Source organism: Opisthorchis viverrini, assembly GCF_000715545.1.
Source record: "Opisthorchis viverrini unplaced genomic scaffold opera_v5_148, whole genome shotgun sequence".
Classification (NCBI taxonomy): Eukaryota; Metazoa; Platyhelminthes; class Trematoda; order Opisthorchiida; family Opisthorchiidae; genus Opisthorchis; species Opisthorchis viverrini.
The window spans coordinates 17,943-39,052 of NW_008751805.1; the positions used below are offsets into that span (position 1 = coordinate 17,943).

Consider the following 21,110-nt stretch of genomic DNA (forward strand, 5'->3'; position numbering starts at 1 on the left):
GGTTCTCACTAGCAATGATTTCGACACGGGTTCAAATACCGTCCAGCCTTCATCCTATTACTTCACCGGCGAAGGAGTTGAACGGGAATAAAGAATGAAAATGCTTCTTGGGCGTCGATTTTTCTGGTTCATACACGCCCGCACGTGTGAGTATGGGTACCAGGTTAGGTTCTCGAATTTGTGGGGCTTGCCTTTTTGAGCACTGTTATTGGAAAACCGTCTGTTCGTCGGGATCAGTGAACGGGACCTCTACACCTGTGACGTTGCAGTGAGATCCCATGGAAGTTGAAGGTGTAGTTGTTACAGCTTATACGCTATCGAAATCCCACCGATGTCAAGATGGCGCTAGAGGCCTTGTTACATCTGGAGTCAGACTGACCTCTGTGATTACCGCATCCGCCGCGGAGCTTTTGTTGGCCGGTTTCTTTCCCCAAATAGTTGCAAGTACGTTTGCTAAGGCTCGAATGAAGACCGTTCCTTACACATAAGTTAAATTCGCGACTGGAAGCTCAGTGACGCTTGAGTAAGTAGATACACTCATACTTCTGAGGCTGAAGGAGCTTCCGTAGTCATTGTCCACAATCCTGTTACTCTTCGGGGATGACGTAACTTGTGTGTTCTTCCCCACTTTGTGTGTTTTGTTAAATGGGTCTCGGCGAAAATGAACTTAATATTCATAGACAATACATATACAAATGCGAACAAGTGAGCGAATGCGACTTCGTTTTTTTGCTGAGCCGGTTTTCAAGGTGCCGGACGATACACCACTCCACTTGTTGCTGCTGAAATTGAGGCCCAAGGTAATAAATATGCTCAGAGAATACGGGGAGCATTTGGTTCAGATTTTCGTCTTGCCATTGATTCCAAGATTTCCCAATAGACTGCAACCCTGTGTAGTTTTACCTTGCTGAACGACGAGTAATATAATACAACTATTTAGTACAAGGTGACCATATCTACGGTCCCTTTCACTCATTATTAAACCCCCTCGGGAGTTGGGTCTGTTCATCAATTCCACTGATGGGTCTTACTACTCAACCATTTTAGTGGCCAAAAATTGATGCCCAAACCTAGAATGGGTTACCAGAGGTCAAATTCATCAAAACCGGAGGCCGGCTTGGAAGCACCAACTGACTTGTTGCTCGGGATATTTCGCTAGGCGGTTCAAATATTCTACCTTCTTGGGTATCAGATAACTTTTGAGAGTATTTATAGTTTCTTAACCGGAGGAACCTGCGGATGTCCGCAGCATTTCTAGCTTTTTTCATTTCCTTGTATTCTCAGACAAGTGGGAGTATAAGGAGAGTCCTCCAAAAGCTTCAGTTTACAAAGCGGTGTCCGTCAGGGATTCCCACTCTCTCCTTTCCTAGCTAATTTCGTGATCGACAAAATAATAAGAACGCCGGAGGGTCTTCAAAACTCCTGTGTTCAAATAACCTGTGAAGAAAACCTTGTCAGTCTAAAATATACATTGTTCTCGTCTGTGAATAGGAGAAGGCACAGGTGTTTTTGGATGAACTGACCAAAGTCCTTTGGTACGCACTTTGCGTCCACAAAGTGTAGGGTCATACTCCCGGACATGCAGTCACTGAACACACCAATTACAATCCAAGGAGAAACAAAGTTGTGGGGCGCTTTGTGTATCTTGGAAGTCCAATTAGTTCTGATCGTAGTGTGACAGATGAGGTCAACAAAGGAATCTTCAAAGTGAACTGATTGCAGTGTGCTATTTGTGTGTAAGAGCCCGGTGGTTCAACCAGTGTTGATCGGAAAATTTGCTTCAAATTGCAGACACGCGTCACTGAATCCAGATGGCTGATACAGTATTGAAGTTCTCCATTCAGGGAGAGTCACTGAAAGCTGTGGAGCTGTGTATTACTTCTGATGAGGTTAATGTACGTATCTGTAAAGGTCAGGACGCGTTTGCTAAGTTGAGACACCTAGGATGTGAAAGCCGTATATCCCTGAATCTTGAGTGACTTGTGTATCAGGCTACAGTACGGGCTGTTTTGTTGTATGTCTGTGAGACTTGGGCTGTTCAAGCAGCGGAACTGAGACGTCTCCAGATGTTCAGCAACCGTTGTCTCAGAACCATAGCTTTTTGTTGTATGGCTGTGAGACTTGGCCTATTCGAGCAGCGAAACTGAGACGTCTTCAGGTGTTCGACAATCGTTGTCTCAGAACCATAGCTTGTGTGGGTCGGTGTCGGCGAATCTGTAACGAGGCAATTAGAAATCGAGTTCTCGGTTGTGCAACAGCTACTTCTATTGGAGAATGCGTCCAGCACCAGAAGCTACGTTGGTTGGAACATGTGTTACGTATGCCGAGCCATCTTTCGCCGAAGAGGGCGTTGTTTTCCATACCCAACTCAGAGTGGCAGAAGCAGAGATGTGACTAGCCCTTGAGCGGGTAGAGTGGTATGATAAAGTTTACAAAACGTTTGGGTGTTGTCGCCTTCGAGGATGGGAACACGTGTTCCTCACTGCGCCTGGTTGGATGCGCTGCAAGATATTTCCACTAATCGATGTCAATGGCATTCTTGTCAGTTTCCATCTAGGTTGCCCCATTGAGTGTCTGTAGATGTGGGCACGTCGTAATTACAGTGGTAGGCTGGTGCTACCTTCGTTTCCCGTCCACCTTCATTCTCTCCTTCACAATAAGTCTTTCAATTAAATCATGGTTGTACGGCTGCGAAGCATCGGTGTTAAACACCGATGTAATGCTGTCAATGATGATGACGACGGTCAACAAATCCTACATTTTAGCAGCACCATCAGCGACGTCTGGGCCGTTTTTTCTATGTAAATATACACCTACAGCGCCATGGAAATACGGTTTCAGGGCTATATTCCGGATAAAAAATAAAGTGTTAAACTCTTATTTCGCAGATTGCTCGAGATAGCTCAGTGAAGCGAACTGACTGACCGGAAAATCCGTGGTCTGAACCCAGTTCATGTACGTCGACCGCTTCTGTCTAACGTCTGGGCAGGCTGAAAATATATAAGACCACCTACTTTCTTTGTATGGTATGGAAGCTAAACATCGATAGGCTGTGCTACATCTGAACGGCGTTTTCGCAGACTGCAGACCACACCAGATTTAAGCAGGCATGAAAGTGACGGAGCAGGATATCGAACTGCCATATTCGCCCTCGGTTCTGAAGGACATCATGCTTCTACGGAAAGGGATTTTAGCTTATGATCAAGAACAGCTTGTTATTCCGCTGGCCTTAGACTTCAAACGTTGAGGGTAGCTAAGTGGACTGCTCGCTTATTTACTCGATGCAAGGTTGGAACAGGCAACCATTACTACAGGGGCGACAGTGTTAGTATGATTCGGACAAGAGATTCACCACTGCAAACAAAGTAGACAAAAGATGGTTATTAGTTAGCTGACCAAACGTGTTTGATTAAAGCGATTGTGTCGATGGATATTGTGTCTGAAAGCTAGCTGGGATCAGTGAAGCGAATACGAAAGTGCAGCATATGCATGAGTTTCCGTCGTGTGTTCCTTCAGAATGCTCTCTGATTCTTTGAACAATTGGGTAACATGCTTAGGGTCGACAAAGTCACCGAACGAATTTAGCATTACATTCTGATGCAGCACCAATGATACGTGCAGCGACTATCGAAACAACGGGGAACAGCCAAACAAGTGTGCCGTGAAAGTAACGGGAGTGAAAGCAGATATTTGTCGCTGAGCACTAGCAGTTAGGCACAGGACAACGAAATGAAGCATTTTGAAAGTTTCTGCAGAAAGCAACAAACTTTGCGGGCTAAGCAAAGCAATGAATTGTGTTCCACAAGGTTATGCATTTACGAGCCAGGTCTATGTGACACTATGACACATACCTCTGCGAGCGTAACAGAACAGACTCGGCAGTCTGACTGACAAGCAGTGTGGTAGTTCCTCACATGGAAGCACCTGATGACGAAAGAAAAGTATGAAAAGGGCGAGCAATCTGAAATAATATATTTGTTTGTTTTGTGATACTGCAAGTCCAGCTACGCCAAGCAGTTGTTAATTCTCAGTCTGCCAAAAAAATGCGCCTAAATATCAGTTGGGAAATTTTCGGGACCGATTAGGTAGTCATTGGAGATGATCATACACAAACAGCCTCAAAATAATTGTATTCTGATATCCTCATTTTTCACTGCTTAAAGCATCCTCATGAGCAGCAATCGAAATTTAAAAGTGATCCAGGCCGCTTTGATCAGACCTTAACATGTATGTATGTGGGAAAGTCGCTTCAAATACGGAAAAAGAACAATAGAAGGTTCTAAAAATATCGAAGCTGATAAGCATTCGACAGATCCCGACGTATTTCGGAGATGACGTCTGGGAATGGAGCGAATTCCCTAGACTGTAGCCTGTCCTTTAGAGCGACATCCCGGATTGCTTTCAAGTGTTTAGACAGCTTTTGCGTTCGCTTCTAATTAGTGGAGTGTGCCAGGTATCACCATTCGTCGTGGAGCTCGTTGCTAACAATTCCAGACCTGGTAACCAATATCACTGTGAAGCTTCTCCTGCAGAATCCTCTTCGATCTGGACCTTGCCGACGATGTAGACTTGTTAGACTGGGATCCCCAAGCAGCCCGAAAGTGAATTCATTCTGTACAATACGGATTGGCTTCATTCACTGCACGAACAGGGTAGCACAGGGTGAATAATTTTAAAAGAGTGATCAAACGTCCATTGCCTTTCGCCGGTCCGTACATTAGTAATGCTTGCTGAACTGTGCAACAGAACCAATTAGCTATCTAAATAGTTTTTGAAAGAGCTGTTTCTGGAAGAGCCACATCGTCAGTGTGCTCATTATCAGTAGCTGAACGCCTCGGAATCATTTCGGCAGGTGAGGACTTCTTGGAACGCAAAGACGTTCCAAGCAGTAGACAGATAATGAACTTGAACAGAAAGGGCGCTGCAGGACAATCCTTCTTGGCATTACTGAATGTGGCGAACTCAGGTGCAGGTTTGCTGTAAACTTGCATAAGCGTGTGAAGGCATATAGAGCAAGACAGTATGAGAAAAGCATTTTGAAGAACTACTTTTTATCTTCCGGTAATGCTGCAGTTTCAGACAATCGATGAAGTCAATAGCCCTCAACTAACCACAAACTAACATTTCAGGCACTTGTCACAAACCGATAAAACCCCGGCGTCGGGCGAACTTAGCTTGAATCTTACGAATCGGAATCTATGGTATGGTGGATCAACTTCCTCGGTTTATGTGCTTTCAAACATTAGAGTGCATGCAGATGCAGCAAATAAACAACGTTACGGCATTGTGGTTCTTTTTTGTCAATAGACCCGGTCAGCGGCACAGCGCAAACACGACTATTCGCGGGGATCTCTTCCAACAAATTGCTGTCGGCTCGGGAGCTGAGTGCCGTTACCAGGTCTCAGATACCATGAGCCGCCGTGTCAGGACCGCCAGAGACCTGATTACTGGAGTACAATAAATATATCTTCATCTACACGACTATTCGCGGGGATCTCTTCCAACCAATTGCTGTCGGCTCGGGAGTTGAGTGCAGTTACAAGGTCTCAGATACCATGAGCGGCCGTGCCAGGACCGCCAAGACCTGATTACTGGGATACATTAAAAATATCTTCATCCTCAGTGGGTTGGTTTGCTAGACCGGATTAGAAGCTTATATGCTTTTTTGCGAACACAAGGTACGTTTGTCGAAGGTGAGAAAAAAGTCCGAGAAATGAAAAACTTTTTCCCAGTCGAACATAGAATGCTGAAATTGGAAAGACATAATGCGGGACAGATTCCTTAGTTTTATGAAGGTTTATTTTGGTTTACTGTATTGGACAGGTTAGATAGTGGGCAACGCTTAGGTGACAGATGAATGAAATGGGTGAACGGAATCGCGAGATGACCATTGCTTGGTTTTCTTGGAGTCAAGGTTAAGGGAGGGGATAACACATCCTGAAGGTGCACGGCGATATGTAGAATTTTCGTTCTCTAAGTGAGGCAGTCTATAACAGTACTTCTCGGCTTTTCTGCATGGTTTGTTTTCACTTCCAAGAGAAATCTTAATGTAGAATTTTCGTTCTCTAAGTGAGGCAGTCTATAACAGTACTTCTCGGCTTTTCTGCATAGATTGGTTTCACTTCCAAGACGAAATCTTAACAAAAACCCAATTCTCCCCACACTTTCTACAAAGCGACCAGTATCCCGCTAGGCAGCATGCACGTGCTACCACATATATTCAAGCAGAGTTAGAACTATCATGACTGTAGAGATGCGAAAACACATGGACCACAGAGAGTCTTGCATTTGATTCACCAAATTTATTCCTTCAATCACTAGGAGGTTTTGTGAATGTAAATGGAAAAAGTTGGGTTTTTTCCTAATCCCTTCAAGGTCATTCGCGAATGAAGAGCGGCCCTCAGCTAATAAACTTTAGCAGTGGGATAAATTGAAATATTTTCCAAATCAACTGTGAGAGGAAAGAAACTAACCTCCTCGGAGGCTCCAATGCATGGTAGCAGAAATTGTACACGCTGCTTCCGCTGGTGTTTTAATTCTACGGAACGGCTACCTGCACCGACCAAGTGGTGTGGTCCAGTTCCATTCAAGCATTTCCGCCGTCGCCATCGGTATCGCGTGTGCCCACAGCGTTGCGGCAGACATAATGACGGTTTAGACCAGCTAGACCAAACTCCGACTGCAAACTCACATACCTGCCCTGTTTCGGAAAGCAGCATTGAAAGAAAGCACGGTGAACGGTATTGACAGTGATATGACATATGCGGAAACATAACAGACTTGCTGTGTCAGCCATTTAGTAGAAGTAGTCGTCAAACAAAACGAAAGCAAATACCTAGTTGCCAGTATTCAAAACACAAGGTCCTTATGTTATGGCTAACTGTGGTGTAAATTATTCCGGCCAGGAAATTTTGTCAGGTGCTGCATATATGCGTCGAAGAATTTTTAACAATTATCCAAAGGTGTATAGCAGTACTTACCTTGAAAGAGCAGTCCACCTGAAGGTGACTGTGGGCACACGCAAGCAGTCCTCATAAGGTCACCGGATGCAACACATTCTCCACCATTCAAACAGTCGACCTTGAGATGGACCAAGTCGTAATCTGTCGCAGGATTGGTTCGTTGGTAATCATGCTTGGTACCCGAAGCTCTTATCTTGCAAGGGTCCCGCTGACCGAGGCAGTTATCTTCACTTACGGATAGGGACAGGTAGTTTGTTATACACGTGCAACTGTAGGAGTCTGTGCCCAAGATGGGGTGACACTGATTCCCGTTCTGAATTTGACACCGTGTATTTCCGCTCGGCATTGACTGAAAAGTAAAATAGCAAGAATATCTTAGGTCCACCACGTTTTAGTGCGAGTGTTTCTATTATTATTACAACACATCCTTACAGCGTAAACGCTTATGAGAACGTAATCTCAGAACTCCTTCTCAATTTTCCAACACCTTGTGAAATATCACATTTTGTTTTGCTTACTCCGCAAGTTGTGGCGGAAAGCGCACTGTATCTACATGCAAGGGAATCAACAGAAAGTTTACCAGTCAGATGCACGTATGAGTAAACAGTTCATAGGATTGTTTTCGGATAAAATATGGGTTTGCTTCTCACCTACAAACCGAAGTGAACTCGCAGAATTCCTGCACAACACTCCATAATTTCAGAAGACCTCCGTCAAAAGATAAGGACAGAAACTGACTGTCCTTTGTTTTTCACACCGTAAACGCAGGATTCCCCCTTCCAGTCCGAAAACCCATTGTAAGGAAAATGTGTCCGCAACGCGAGTCCTCCAAGCCAGTGAAATCGACCAGTGATCGACCAAGAAACACCGTGATCATCAGAGGTATCACTATAAGAGTATAGGACAGATGCACCAATGGCCTCTGCCTCACTTATTTTTCTAGGTAAAGTGAAGTCTGAGACAAGCCAGGGTCTGATAGGTGACCGTCCGTTTGCAGTTGAACGCAGTTTACATCATTTGTTTGACCTGTGCTACGAGGGTACCTTTGACTGTACTGTTGGCTGCTGTTTATTCTTCGTCGAAAGTGTAAGAACCATGCACGTTAGCAAAACAGGACAGGGCGATCAAGTGGTTGTGAACTCATGTTCGTAGTGAGTGTCAGGTAGTTTACAAAATTAAGGTGTCAGTGAGTCACAGAATGGAGGCTTAAGCAACCGAAGAAAGGGGTTTAATGAAGAGGAATGCTTCAAATTGGGAATCGATGGAAACACCTATGCAGAGTTATCACATTATAACCCAACCCAGCGAACTCGGTTCATATGAACATGAGCCACACTCAGCTTTTCAATATTGGTGTCACCCTTTCGAAGTCTGTAAAGGCGATAACTGATATTCTGCAGCAGGCACCAATACTGCCGTGAAGTTTGTCACTTCTGACTATGGTAAATCTGCAGTGTTACTTCGTCATTCTGAGCCATCCCCAAGTCGTTTGCTGCACCTTCTACTGATCTCCGGTCAATATGGAGATGAGATTGGTTTTCGATTATTCCACTCTGGGCGACATTTGTAGATCACTGTCTGTCATTTGGCACATTCCGAATATTTCTACGTGAAGAGTTCCAACCATTGCAACTTGGCTATTGGTGGTCTCCGGTTCAGAGAGCTTAGATGGTTTCTCGTTCTTTTGAGCTACCGAAAGGCGCAAAAAGCTTATTGGATGGGACAGCTACTTTCCATTGTTCCTTAGCTTGAGACCAACAGAGCTCATCGTCTGGAGCTCGCATGCCCAACATGCTGGACGAATTGAACCTACAGGTATTGTGTTCAGTGCTACCTAGAATCCTTCCAGGTCAGTGTGACTGCCGGAAATTGCCACATTCCTGACACATATTCACCGTCATCCGATTAGCACTGTGTCTTTTAAATAGGTCAGATGACCGAATTATAGCTTTTGTCATAGGAACTGACCGATCCCTACACTGCCATGTTTGTTCTTCAACTATGTCTACTAAATGCGAACTTACGGAGATCCATGTAGCATGTGTTTCCACCAATAATGGGCCAAATAACCACTTTTGGCCCTAAGCAGCATAATGCCTCCACATTCATTGTGGTCTCAGTCTAAGTGAGTGTAATGGTTTTCTTGGATATCGAGACATTCGAGCTGTCGTGGATTCAGACCGTGAAATGGCTATTCTCTTGAATTTTCTATGGAGTTTAAGCAGTTGGAATATGTTCGCGATGTATGTTTAGCCCAATATTTTGCACTCCTAAGACTTACATAAATCTCAGCTCAGTGTTTTCAGGGCCGCTGACACTCTACATTGTTTTTGTTTTTCTCATTCGGGAGGCGACTTCACGATTGCCTCTGTAAGCTTAAATTCCTAAATCTAGAAAACCACTGGCATTCTCGGCTTCTCCATGGTCAAGCAATCGAGTTGACTAACCCAACAAGCATATCTGCCCTCATGTCTGATTCGCTTCCACCGAAGTTCAACAATTCGATTTTCGAGCTCCTAGGATTTGGGTATCACACACATTTCCGACTCTTATGTAGAGGTTTGTTAAAAAATTTGATCTTGCAGTCGAAGTTATTGTTCCAGAAAGAGTAGATAACGCTACTAAAATCAGTGAGCTTTGTTGCAAATTTCACCCAGGGATCCTGCCGTAGGTAAGCAAATTACAGTAATATAACATATGCATCGCAGTAGCGCATCTGAAAAATCAGTATGGAATCACATTGCTTATTAATAGGATGCTTGAACAGATAATTTAGTATACCTACAAATGTACCCACGCACTTTTCGTTGCCCCTGAGGTAGTACATTTTATAGGCTAGAGTGCACTTCTTTGAAGAAGTTCTGCGACCATCACACAAAGTGGACCATACGCTTAATTTACACGCCGCAACACGTCGTGAGATCCCTTTAACCATTCGACCCAAAGTTACTGGCGGAGCGTTGGGAAATCATTTCTGAAATTCATCCCAAGTGGGATTTCTTTGAAGCTACAATATGCAAGAGCTCCCTGTAACATGTGAAACAAAAGATCCTTAAAGCATTACCTGTTTGGAGTAGTACTTCTTAGCCATTGGGTCAGAATACTAAAATGTAGGCCCATAAAACCGGTGTTTGCATGAGGTACCAACAAGGGCTTGTAAATAAAGATGCGAACTGAAAGTATTTGTAAGCTGGAGCATGAAATCCGCCTTGGTTGTCCAGTCAAGGCAAAGTGAAAAATGATTGGATATAAAACCAACATTGCAAAGCACGTCTTCAAAACAAACCGCACATCAAAATATATTGCCAGACCAACAAGTTTGAAAAGCAACCTGATAATCGAACCGATCGGAAAATGAATAAAATCTGATAAACCAAAAGTACGATTTGTGGAAGATTAGGACATCTTACTTCAAGGTGATGTTGAAGGTTGAATGTTGAATGTTGTTGAATTTAAATGTCCAACCTTCCTGGAAATATAACAGCTCAATTTTCAACGCAATAAAAGGTTACGTGAATTATGACTACCTGTCAGTCTATATCAGCTCAGCGGATGTAGTGTAATTGACAACGCCTAAAAGTTACACAGACTGATATATCCAAAGTACCGGAGAGACTTCCATCAACGTTTTTTTTAAATTCACTTCCACTTTGGAAACCAGTCCTTCAAAGGTACACTGGCGTTAACCAAAAGGGACTTTCAGCATACTGGCTAGAGCGGTAGAGTTCAAAATCTTAGGCAAGACGATCAGAGAATGACTGATGTCAGAAATGATCTTACCTGATTAATCCGCTCAAGACAAGCATCTCGGAGCAATGAACAATCTAAACCCATGAATTGTTCCTTGCATATGCATCTGACTTGGTTGAGTCCGGTACTCACGCATCGCACGGTGTTTTCCATCACGCAAGGCGGAAACTGCTTATTCATGCATGGGTTTTTTGGCTCGCAAACAGTTCGTTGTGGGTTCCAAACATGCATATCATCACAGTCACAACGATATTCATCCTAATTTTTTGGAGATAGATGAAATCCATAAGGATCAAGTGTGGTTAATCAAGTATCATTATGAGAAAACTTATAGGGAACCACAAACTTGAGTTAAGCGGCTAAATAAGTGGGATCCAGACATACGCCCAGTCGTAAACAAGATTGTACCAGGAAAATTCCGATGGATGCAGTGGCTTTTAAAAATGCGCCTAATGAGTGCTTTGGGCTGGAATAATACGAGGGAGCTTAATGGGTGATGAAAAACTAAGAGATTTATAGCCTTATAAGAAGCAAGCTCATAGCTTTTGCCAAAACAGCTAAACTTGGCAACAATCCCATACGCGGTGCCGGAGGTTAAGGGTTTCTCCCTTGAAATTAAGCTGCGCCATCTGGACAAGCAACTGCCATCTAAATAATCCTCAACACAAACAGGCATCTAAATTCACGAACTACTCCTACAAGCATAACATACCACCCATTGAATTGAAGGTCAACGAAGCAACCTTTATTAATCAAGCTCACAGAGAATCAAGGTAAAACACAAAGATTTTTGCTATTCAGTCAAATTAAAATTGAATCATAATCAGTATCAGTTCAGTGTTTTTCCCGAAAGGGCTGTATGCACAAAAGACACTTCGACAATCCAAATTTCCTGAATGACTTATAGCGATGCCACTCACACAACTCAGTCGGAAAGAAGAGATGCTATTCCGCGCTTTAATCGATGATCTCAGTCTCTGGCGAGGTATTGTAAACACCGATTTTGGGTCGTTATTTCACGATATTGACTCATAGGGCGTGGAATGAACTTGGTGGCATACCCAATGGGCTCACGTAATAACAAAGTGGCCAAAAATTAAGGGCTATTGGTATGGTTTTTGACGCTAATCTACAGTGGTCAGGTAGGTGCGAAATTCAAGTCAAAGCACTTAAAACTCGTCCACATTCCAATCACGTATTATAGCCACGCGTTCTAGAATATGAAGGATTATTCCACATGAAATGAGAGAAATATCCGAAAATATGTGTCTCTGTATCTTCGTCTGCATGGTGAGTCCCACGCATACGCACGCATGCACACACACGCAAACCACATCAAAGCTGTTTCCGACCCGAATGAAAACAAGGCCGCAGAATGTGTCGTTTGGCTACTTGAAGCACGGAATGACCCTATACAGTTTTCCGAGTTAAGCTCACAACAAGTCTATAAGCCATTGTGAGTTCTCGCTAAACGATACACCAAAACCAACCCGTTACTACAGTGCTTCCCGAAAACATGAAGGTAAATGGTCCCTTCAAGAAGTTGATAAATATAAGAAGCTTCTACATTGACCAGAAGCCTTTCTGATGCCAATAAATGATGAGCTAATGATCAGAGATTTATTGTGTCTGATAGCGCAACCATATAGCGTAGCCTATACGTGCAGTCTTTGACAGTAAGTCAGTTGAAATTCTCACATATTGCTGGTGAACTAAAGTGTCTCTGTCACTGGAAAGCCTTGTTCTGAGACTTTCTTATCTTCATGGAGCATACAACTCCGGATCAGCCGATACGAAGATAATCTGCTTTTAAACGATCATAGACATAAACACGGTATATTATCACGTGCTACATATTCTGCAAATGCGTTCCAGCCAACAACTGCACAGAAACTACAGCAAAATCAATTTTCTCTGAATCTGAGGGAAGACAGTCTATCTGGATGCCCAGAGAAACAAGAAAGCTACGATTTTTGTGACAGTACGATAAATGAGGACTATGCTGCATTGGAATACACAGATTATTTCTTTTGTGGCATCATCGTTCTGCAGAAACGCTTCATCCACCCAGCGGAAATAATGTTGATCATCCAAGCCCTCTAGTTGGAGATGTACTGGATTTCGAGAACTTCATGAGTTAACCTTCAAAATCACATGGTATTCCACATCTTCCGGAAGACCAAATACACCGGCATTCTGTCTTCTACGGAGCGAGTGAGGAAAACAATCAAACGCTACGGCATGTATCTAGGCAACAGAACACGAGAGAACAGACCGGTTTCACCATAAGAGATATAGCCATGGGAAGTGCACTGTTCATGTTTCTTCGATACGTAAAAACCAGCCTTCAGTTTGGAGCCAGCACCGACAAGGAGCCTGCGTTTCCCGAAATTTGGACACCTACGCATTACATGTTGCGAATGTTTACACCCAGTTTTTTGTAAATGTTTGTGTCTCCCTTGAAACACGATACATTTTTTCCGAGGTTGTTCACCAATCACTAGTAAATTTGACTCTACAGGTTGCTCAGACACATAGTTGTATTCTGAATATTTTTTCTGCTAAGAAGTACCTTTGTTCTGTTTGCTATCTGTTTTTCCTACTTACGTCATGATGTTTTGTACCTGCACCTTAATACTTCGTAACATACCTCGCTGACTTGCCACCTCTGATGATCCGAAAATCCTCGACCTTTCGCTTCGATACCAAACCCTTAAACTGTCGTGAAATAACCCATCAAACTGATACTGCTGGCTAGCTAATGTATGGGAAATTTACTGGAACCTGGTGATTGGTTCCACCTGGACTGGAACGCGAACCTGCAGTCATCCCGCAAAACTGTCTCCAAACTGGCTTGGTTTGAGTTTTGAAGAAACCTGAAATTTTTGGTGGTTCGATACGCAACCGTGTTCTCAGATACTTGTACCAAAACGCACCTATCAATCTTGACTACAGAACTCACTAGTTCGAAAGTTGGTCCATCACAACCTCTGGTCATGGGCACACATCTCTATAATTCGAGTAAAGATTGATACGAAATCCTGAATTCAAAGTAATCAGATCAGACTGACTTGCGAGTTCTGAGATTTTTCTTTATCCACCTGTTCGTTTAGGTGTCATTTTTCAAGTTCGTCTATATGTGACAAACGGGAGACAAATAAGCTAATTCACAATATTTCACTGGTGGTCATCCGGAGTAAAGTGCTTCTAAAAAGGAGTCTCTGATCGGCCGGTTAGGTTAGTATCCTTTTAAAGGCATATGATGTCTATTGAATTCACAAAACTCTACAGCGGTTATTATTGCTCAAGGAGTAGGGGACAACCCTAAAAGAGGAGAAAGATAAGTACTGGTGCAAGTTTACTTTTAGTGGATTGGTGTTTGCCGCATACATCTGGGAGCATTCTTAAGAAGCGATAAACGCAATATCACTCACTTCATATGCTCCGAACTTCTTGCAGGCGAGGGGATCGTCTATTCCCAATAACCCTAGACATGGGTTCCCATGGCACGGATTAGGACAGTACTTCTCCAGCTCTTGCCAAATAGAAATATTTGGTTGGTTTCGATAGTCGTGCCAAGCCTGAATACAGCAAATTTTGTCAACAAAAATTTATATAGGAAAACAATTTGAATTTTTCTGCCGTTCCATAAACTGCCAAACACTTAGTGCAGCATGTGAAAAGCAATACCACACTGGCCAGTCTTCGTTTGAACCGCTTGGGTAACTGAGGGGCGAAATAGAAACGCAGTGCAACGAATAAAAACTGAGACAGATCGACTGCATACACAGACAAAAGATTTGTTTGTGAAGCTACGTTAGAAAGAACATCCGTTTTCTCTTTTCGCCGTAAGCAAAATCTGCACTAACACAATAGTAATCGACATTGCTGACCAGGTGCCACACAACTGAGAAAAGGGTCATTTTTATTTAGGTGGAGAGAAATAGGAATGTTTTGGATCCTGGAAAAGTTGCCAGCGCTGTGTGGGTGACAAGTTCCCGAAGGTCAATAAAATGACTGTGAGGCATACATCAAGCACGGAAACAGGAAAACTATTAATTAGTGTATCTGAGCTACTGACCTTGTGCAACCGTACTATCTGACTCTCAGGTCTACAACATCATTCTAAGCATAAATGTAAACAAGATGTTGGCGAATATTTTGCTTAGAATGCTGAGAGATTATGCTTGAGATGTGTTTGCCGTGGTTTTGCTCGTTTACCACTCAACTCTTGGGTGTCCGTGAATTTTTGCTCTACATACTATCTTCTGATAGGTTTTAACAGGTCTCCCCTGCACAAACTGTGCCATTGTCGGTAGCGGTAGACTGCCAGTCAAGAAGCATCATCGATGGAACACACCTTCAAGTTAATACTTTTCGCCTAATTCGCAAGTATGTTAGAAGTAGCCAGACAACAAAAAAATTTCTGCAGGCCGAGATCTGTTTCACTCATAACAATTCTAGAGGAAATTTCGTCTATTTGATTGATTGTACGATTTCCCTTTTGTCCTCACATCGTGTGGTAAGGTCAGAATTATTAAAACAACCCAAGGTGCTTTATGAATCACTGCATCCCAAAAGAGGAATTCAGAATGGAAGTTTTTTCGAAAAAAATCGACAAGTTTGACTCCGATTTTGAGCAAGCGAATGTCTTCAGAAGACTGAATGGTGGGATCACTTGGAGATTTCTGGACAGCTTGCAGTCTTGATAGGCTGAATATTTGCTAACAACGTTCACTGTAGTCAATTTTGCCTCAGCTGGTGCCCAGTTTACCGTGCTTATTGACTGCCGGTTCATTTGTGAAGCATGGCATCAGACTTTTAGGATGGTGGGCAGTTTCATGCCGGCGACGATGGACTTTCGGTTCATGAGAGTTTGGCTTCTATGACGGGGAAAATTATGAGCCACATTTGAATATTATTTCATGGAAGCTAAATCCGACCGAGTCACATAAGGAGTCGGTGATAGTTGTTTACTGCCTCACTTGCGTGAAGGTAAATGACCGAAAAGAACCACGTTGGTAAGAGGATGTCGCCCAAAGAATGGCGGTGAGATAATAGTGGTGCTGGTAATACAATTAAAGCATGAAATGTCCATAGTCGATGCCAGCAAACTCGAAAGTGAACAAAAGGGATCCGTTCTGGGTTGGAATGACAAAATATAGAAAGTCCTTACAGAGAGTCAACGGTCTTTGTCCTAAATGTAGTGAATGTTGTGGGTGGTCATCTTATCTGAGATCCAAGATAATCATCCAGCATCTGCCCATTTATTAATGGTTAATTATAACTATATGCTGTCTGTGTAATCTGCATTTTAACTTCAGTGTCCGGATAGAGGGTGAAAACTGTTTTTCGCCCATTCAAAATTACATAGTTGGAGAATGTCGAACAAGCATGAATACATATTTGTATGTGTAGAAATGTATATATATGTATATTGAATATATATTAAAGCAACAAAGTCCAACTAATTTAGATATTTGTCGGAAAATGGAGGTAAGTTAGTTAAATAGCTGAGTGAGTAAGAGCTTTATGAATAGGATAAATTAAAGAACAGAAAACCATATTGTTACTTCAACCTCAACATAGTATCTTGTAATCTGATTGTATAGATAAGGTTCCTGAAAGCTCATCGACATATATATGTATATTATATATATATTAAAGCAACAAAGTCCAAATAATTTAGATATTTGTCGGAAAATGGAGGTAAGTTAGTTAAATAGCTGAGTGAGTAAGAGCCTTATGAATAGGATAAATTAAAGAACAGAAAACCATATTGTTACTTCAACCTCAACATAGTATCTTGTAATCTGATTGTATAGATAAGGTTCCTGAAAGCTCATCGACAGCCCACAACTGGTTTCACGACATTTGAGTAGCGCATTTTGCCGATAATATATTACTACATATCAAATATAGTACTAACTGGAAAATGAGGGTCCTCCTGCAGCACATTCATTTGAAGGACATATAAGTATTCCATCAAAACCAAATTTGTATGCGGATGAGTATGTACATCAAATAGTCTAATTTTCTTCACGTAACTGGTGATCACAAATCAAGGGTAAACTTAAAAACATGTTGACAGCTGAACTAGGCTTGAAAAAGACTCTACATCTTTCAAAACTTTAACCTTTAAAACGTAGGTCTGATCCTAATCACGCAAAAAAAAACGAAATAATCTTATCAAAAAGAACGCGTATGGTGCAGAAAAGTTATGGGGCAATAGTCCGAACTCGAACAGATAACCACTGCACTCACTTCGACACACCAATGATACAGAAAGATAAGTGTGATACTCTGAATTGGGTCAACTATCAGGCTCATCACATCTTTCGCCTTTTGTGGTACGTCCTCGCATGAAGCAGTTAGAAACGACTGATCGCAACATTCCCAGTGTTCCCCGTCATTCGTTTCACAGAAGTAACCGCTCATGTATTCCAAAAATTGACTGTAGCTTTCCTGCGCAGAGCTCCCCCGAATGTAGATGTCGGCGAGTAGACCTTTCGTGAAATTCGCACCTAGCCAAAAATCAGTTTTTCAAAGGGTAGCGAAACCTGAGCTAAACTACCCACACAACAATCACCCTGAAGGTCAAATTCGCATGTGCTTTTTTCACTCAAAATGTGCTGGCTACTCAACCAGGGCTGGTAAAAGCTTCTAGTCAGATGAAACGGGTTTATCGACTGCGTACAAGTCATTTTGCAATAGGATAGAAGCTTCGCCAAAGAAGCAACAATAAACTGGTAGAAACTTTTCTTTGAAAGTATCTGGCGGTCGTCCAAAATTGTCCTTATTTTAAGCTTAACAGACTTGCATTTTAGCTCATTTTTGTCCAGACATGGTAATGTCACATCGTCTGGACCCAAGAAATCGTGTCCATCTTGGATATGTACTAATTCGCGGGTCTGGGTATAAAATGACCAGCTGCCATCCCCAGAAAGTCTCGTCACTCCTTCCAAGAATACCAACATGGCTTCAACTCATCTTTTTAATTTGCGAAATCTTTTTCCGATATCGTGAACAGGGTGCTGAAGGGGGACTCGACATGCATTAGCCAGTGTTATCATCTATCCGTATAAGGAATTATGGTCAGCTGTGTTTCAAGGGATAGAAACCATAGATTATTTAATATATAGATGGGGATGGGTCTATTTTTCCCCCATTTTTGATTATTTTCCTTTAATCTGGACAAACTTGGTTGTATTCAGTAGTAGTGACCGTGTTGGTGTTTTCATCTGGTTTCGTAAAGGGCTCGGATCTCCTCAACAATGACTTCCCTATAATCACAAGTTGGAGTGACAAAGGCAGTTCAACGTTCCTTCAGATTTCCACATTACCCGGAGAACGCTACTTCACAGCTGTTGTCGGGTACAACAGAAGTGCAAACATTTTTCGGCAATAAAAGCGTCCGTTGGCCTGCAGCCATCGCAAGTAGTCGCCTTCCTTGGTATTGGGTAGATTAGATAAAAAGTACTCGGCAACGTTAGTGAGTTGTTTGCTCATCGATTTGAAATTTAGAAAGCCAAATATGGAGGTACTTGAATTCTTGGCCGATCGAAGTTGGCACCAGTTATGGTGCTGTCCTCGCTGTACGAAATACCTGCACGCTCCAATGCTACTGGACACCAAAAGCACTCAACGGGGACCAGGTTTACTTGCAAAACAGTTGGAATTCTATACGTCTGAACCTCCATGGTAATCTAATTGTCTGACCCACGTAAGTTATTTGTCAACCTACTCTGGTAGAGAGCAAATAAATGACTGAAACAGTTAGTTTTGAGACTTATAGAGTGATTAATTCATTCTTGAGTAAGAAAGAATATGTACAGACAAGGTTTCGTGCTAATCTAACGTCTAAACTTCTTGCCTGTGTTTATGCAATTGAATTCCTCCTAGGCTTATCCTTTCCATGAAGCTATATTTTTCAGACCGACAGAAAACGATAAAGAAAAATTCCGCTCTCTGTTAGAGAATTTCCTTTAGGTGATACGCTCTCCTGGGGAGGGGATGCTGAGCTACCATGTACGCTAATAACTTCAGAATGGGTACCGTGACAAGGAACAAGTTCAGATGAACTGTGGTAAGAGACTTCTGGTGGTGTCGACATAACAACAGAGCTTGCGGCCATAGACTGTCCGTTTGGGCTCAGCGAGATCGTTTCAAACGAACCTCACTCCTACTGATTGAGAGTCTAGAGAATGAGATCAATCAGACCGTATAAAAATCCCATGATGACAACTTTCCTCGAGTTCAAAGATGTGAAAAGGAAGCTCATCGATTACAAACTTAATTCAGGTGGCCAGCAATGTAGAAAGGTAATAAAAACTCAACAGCACTCTCAATGCCAAAGGCAAAAGACCTGGCCGATGACAATTAGGAAAAGCAGAAACAACTCAGAAGAATTACTTCATATTATTGTAATGTACTCTGTCCAACTGGGATGAATTTGTGAAATTTTTCACCAAAATTGCTAATCTTGTTTACATGTCCCCTGTCACTGATACAAATCAGCTTCACGCATACGTTTCATCTACGACAGTAATCTACCCAAAATTTAATTGGGAACATTTGGCTCATTCAGAAAACGTGCATCCGCCTACTTACCTTCGGTGGCCGATTCATCGGAATGAATCACAACAGGGAACAAAATAGTTCCAAGACTGCTTTTGGCAAAACCACGAGTGTACACTTTTCCCGACGAATGTTGTTGTACTCCTAGAAGTGTCCTTGTTTCGGATGCCCTCAAAGTGGAAATCCAAATCTCAAGTGGATCGTGGAAAATCCCAGATTCCGAGCAAACACAGCAAAGTTGTACGAAGAATATGAGAGCGCCAACCACAGTAAGGCAGTTTATTTGGACCATTGAGTTGTTCCACGTGAGACCACTCTCTAAGTTATGAGGAGGTGTAGAAAATACAAGAAAATATTTATTAGGATAAAGTACCTGTTTGCACTCCCTCAGGCGCCATCGAGTGTAGTAAACACAAACAAGCAAAATGAAACGACATATGTATTCCTTAGCTTTTGACAACGACCTAGAGACAAAATTTACTTAGGACTTTTGTATTTTCAGGTACCAGAGGTATGCAAACTGAGGTCCGATTTTCTGCAGCATTCCCATTCAGCCTCAGAACGACCTAGAGACAAAATTTACTTAGGACGATGGGTATTTTTAGGTACCGGAGGTGTGCAAACTGAGGTCCGATTTTCTGCAGCGTTCCAATTCAGCCTCAAAGGCACCTTATCATGTAAGGACGTGAATTCCCAGGTTACACTGGTTTCACTGGAAAATTCGTCCCGCTCACGAAACCACTTTATGCTGAAAAGTGGGGATGTACTGTACAACTGCTTCAAGCCCCTTATCATGTAAGGACGTGAATTCCCAGGCTACACTGGTTTCACTGGAAAATTCGTCCCACACACGAAACCACTTTATGCTGAAAAGTTGGGATGTACTGTACAACTGCTTCAAGCTTATTAGGAATTATCAGCATTGTGCATCTCAAGAAATTTCAGGGAGATTCGAACTCACGACCTGTTAGCTGATAGTTGAGCACTTAACTGTTCGGTTCTGACATTGGTTCGTTTGTTAATGTGCAACACTTAGGTGCGTGATTTCCTGATAGCTCGCAGCCTCCTGAGATACATTATGATGGAGTCTTTTTCTTCATAGATGACTGGCACAAGATCAAAGGATCACACAACTTATGCGAATCAGTTAGACCCCCAATGAAAATCGAACCGGTATGCAAATGAGTGTATTTCACTCAGTAGAACATAATTATTGAGGTTTCTGATTTTGAGCTTAGAATCACCCTTGGATATGACGATCTCAAATATCAAAAGGAAGAAGTTGGTTCGAAATTCTAAGGTGCTATTGACACAAAGGTAAGCAAAATTATACAACAAACTCCAAGTGTTCAGGTTCGTAGGTCTTCACCACCATCAGAAACTGAAACATCATTGTTGACACTGAGGCTTCACTGCCGTACAACCCTAAAGTTAATCTAATTACATTTAAAAAGTTAGAGTGAAAAAAAGAGTGAAAAAGTGTGTGAGTGAAGGGACCTAGTATTGGTCTATGTCAAGTATTCTGAGGCGCACACACCTCCGATCGCTCAGTCAGGCATCCAATTTCGTCACTCCAGAATGGGCGGTGCATGATAGCTATACTGAGACCTTAATTCTCTGGTTGAGAAAACCGCCGGTGTGTGCGAAGCCCAGAGTTGGTGATTTGTGACAGATGGTGGATAGTGAAGAAAAGATGATATGCACGAATTGGAGTAGAATACTTTAATTCCCCGTGCGCCGGCCGTTATAACCAATAACGACATACAGGCAGTATAGGGCGAATGCTTCTCAGGGTACGAAAAGAACTGAGAACGGACATTT

At 42.5% G+C, this 21,110-nt stretch overlaps 1 protein-coding gene across 1 annotated transcript in view; it reads right to left on the reverse strand.

Moving 5' to 3' along the window:
- Window positions 1–6,404: 6,404 nt before the first annotated feature.
- T265_06837 (hypothetical protein) overlaps window positions 6,405–21,110 on the reverse strand; it is a gene marked incomplete at both ends in the record, with an annotated part of 18,016 nt that continues 3,310 nt past the window's right edge. The window contains 6 exons of the mRNA XM_009172219.1: window positions 6,405–6,700; window positions 6,981–7,311; window positions 10,743–10,970; window positions 14,147–14,293; window positions 16,977–17,236; window positions 19,323–19,607. Of these exons, the coding sequence (XP_009170483.1) occupies window positions 6,405–6,700; window positions 6,981–7,311; window positions 10,743–10,970; window positions 14,147–14,293; window positions 16,977–17,236; window positions 19,323–19,607 (1,547 nt within the window). The remainder of the gene's footprint in view (window positions 6,701–6,980; window positions 7,312–10,742; window positions 10,971–14,146; window positions 14,294–16,976; window positions 17,237–19,322; window positions 19,608–21,110) is intronic.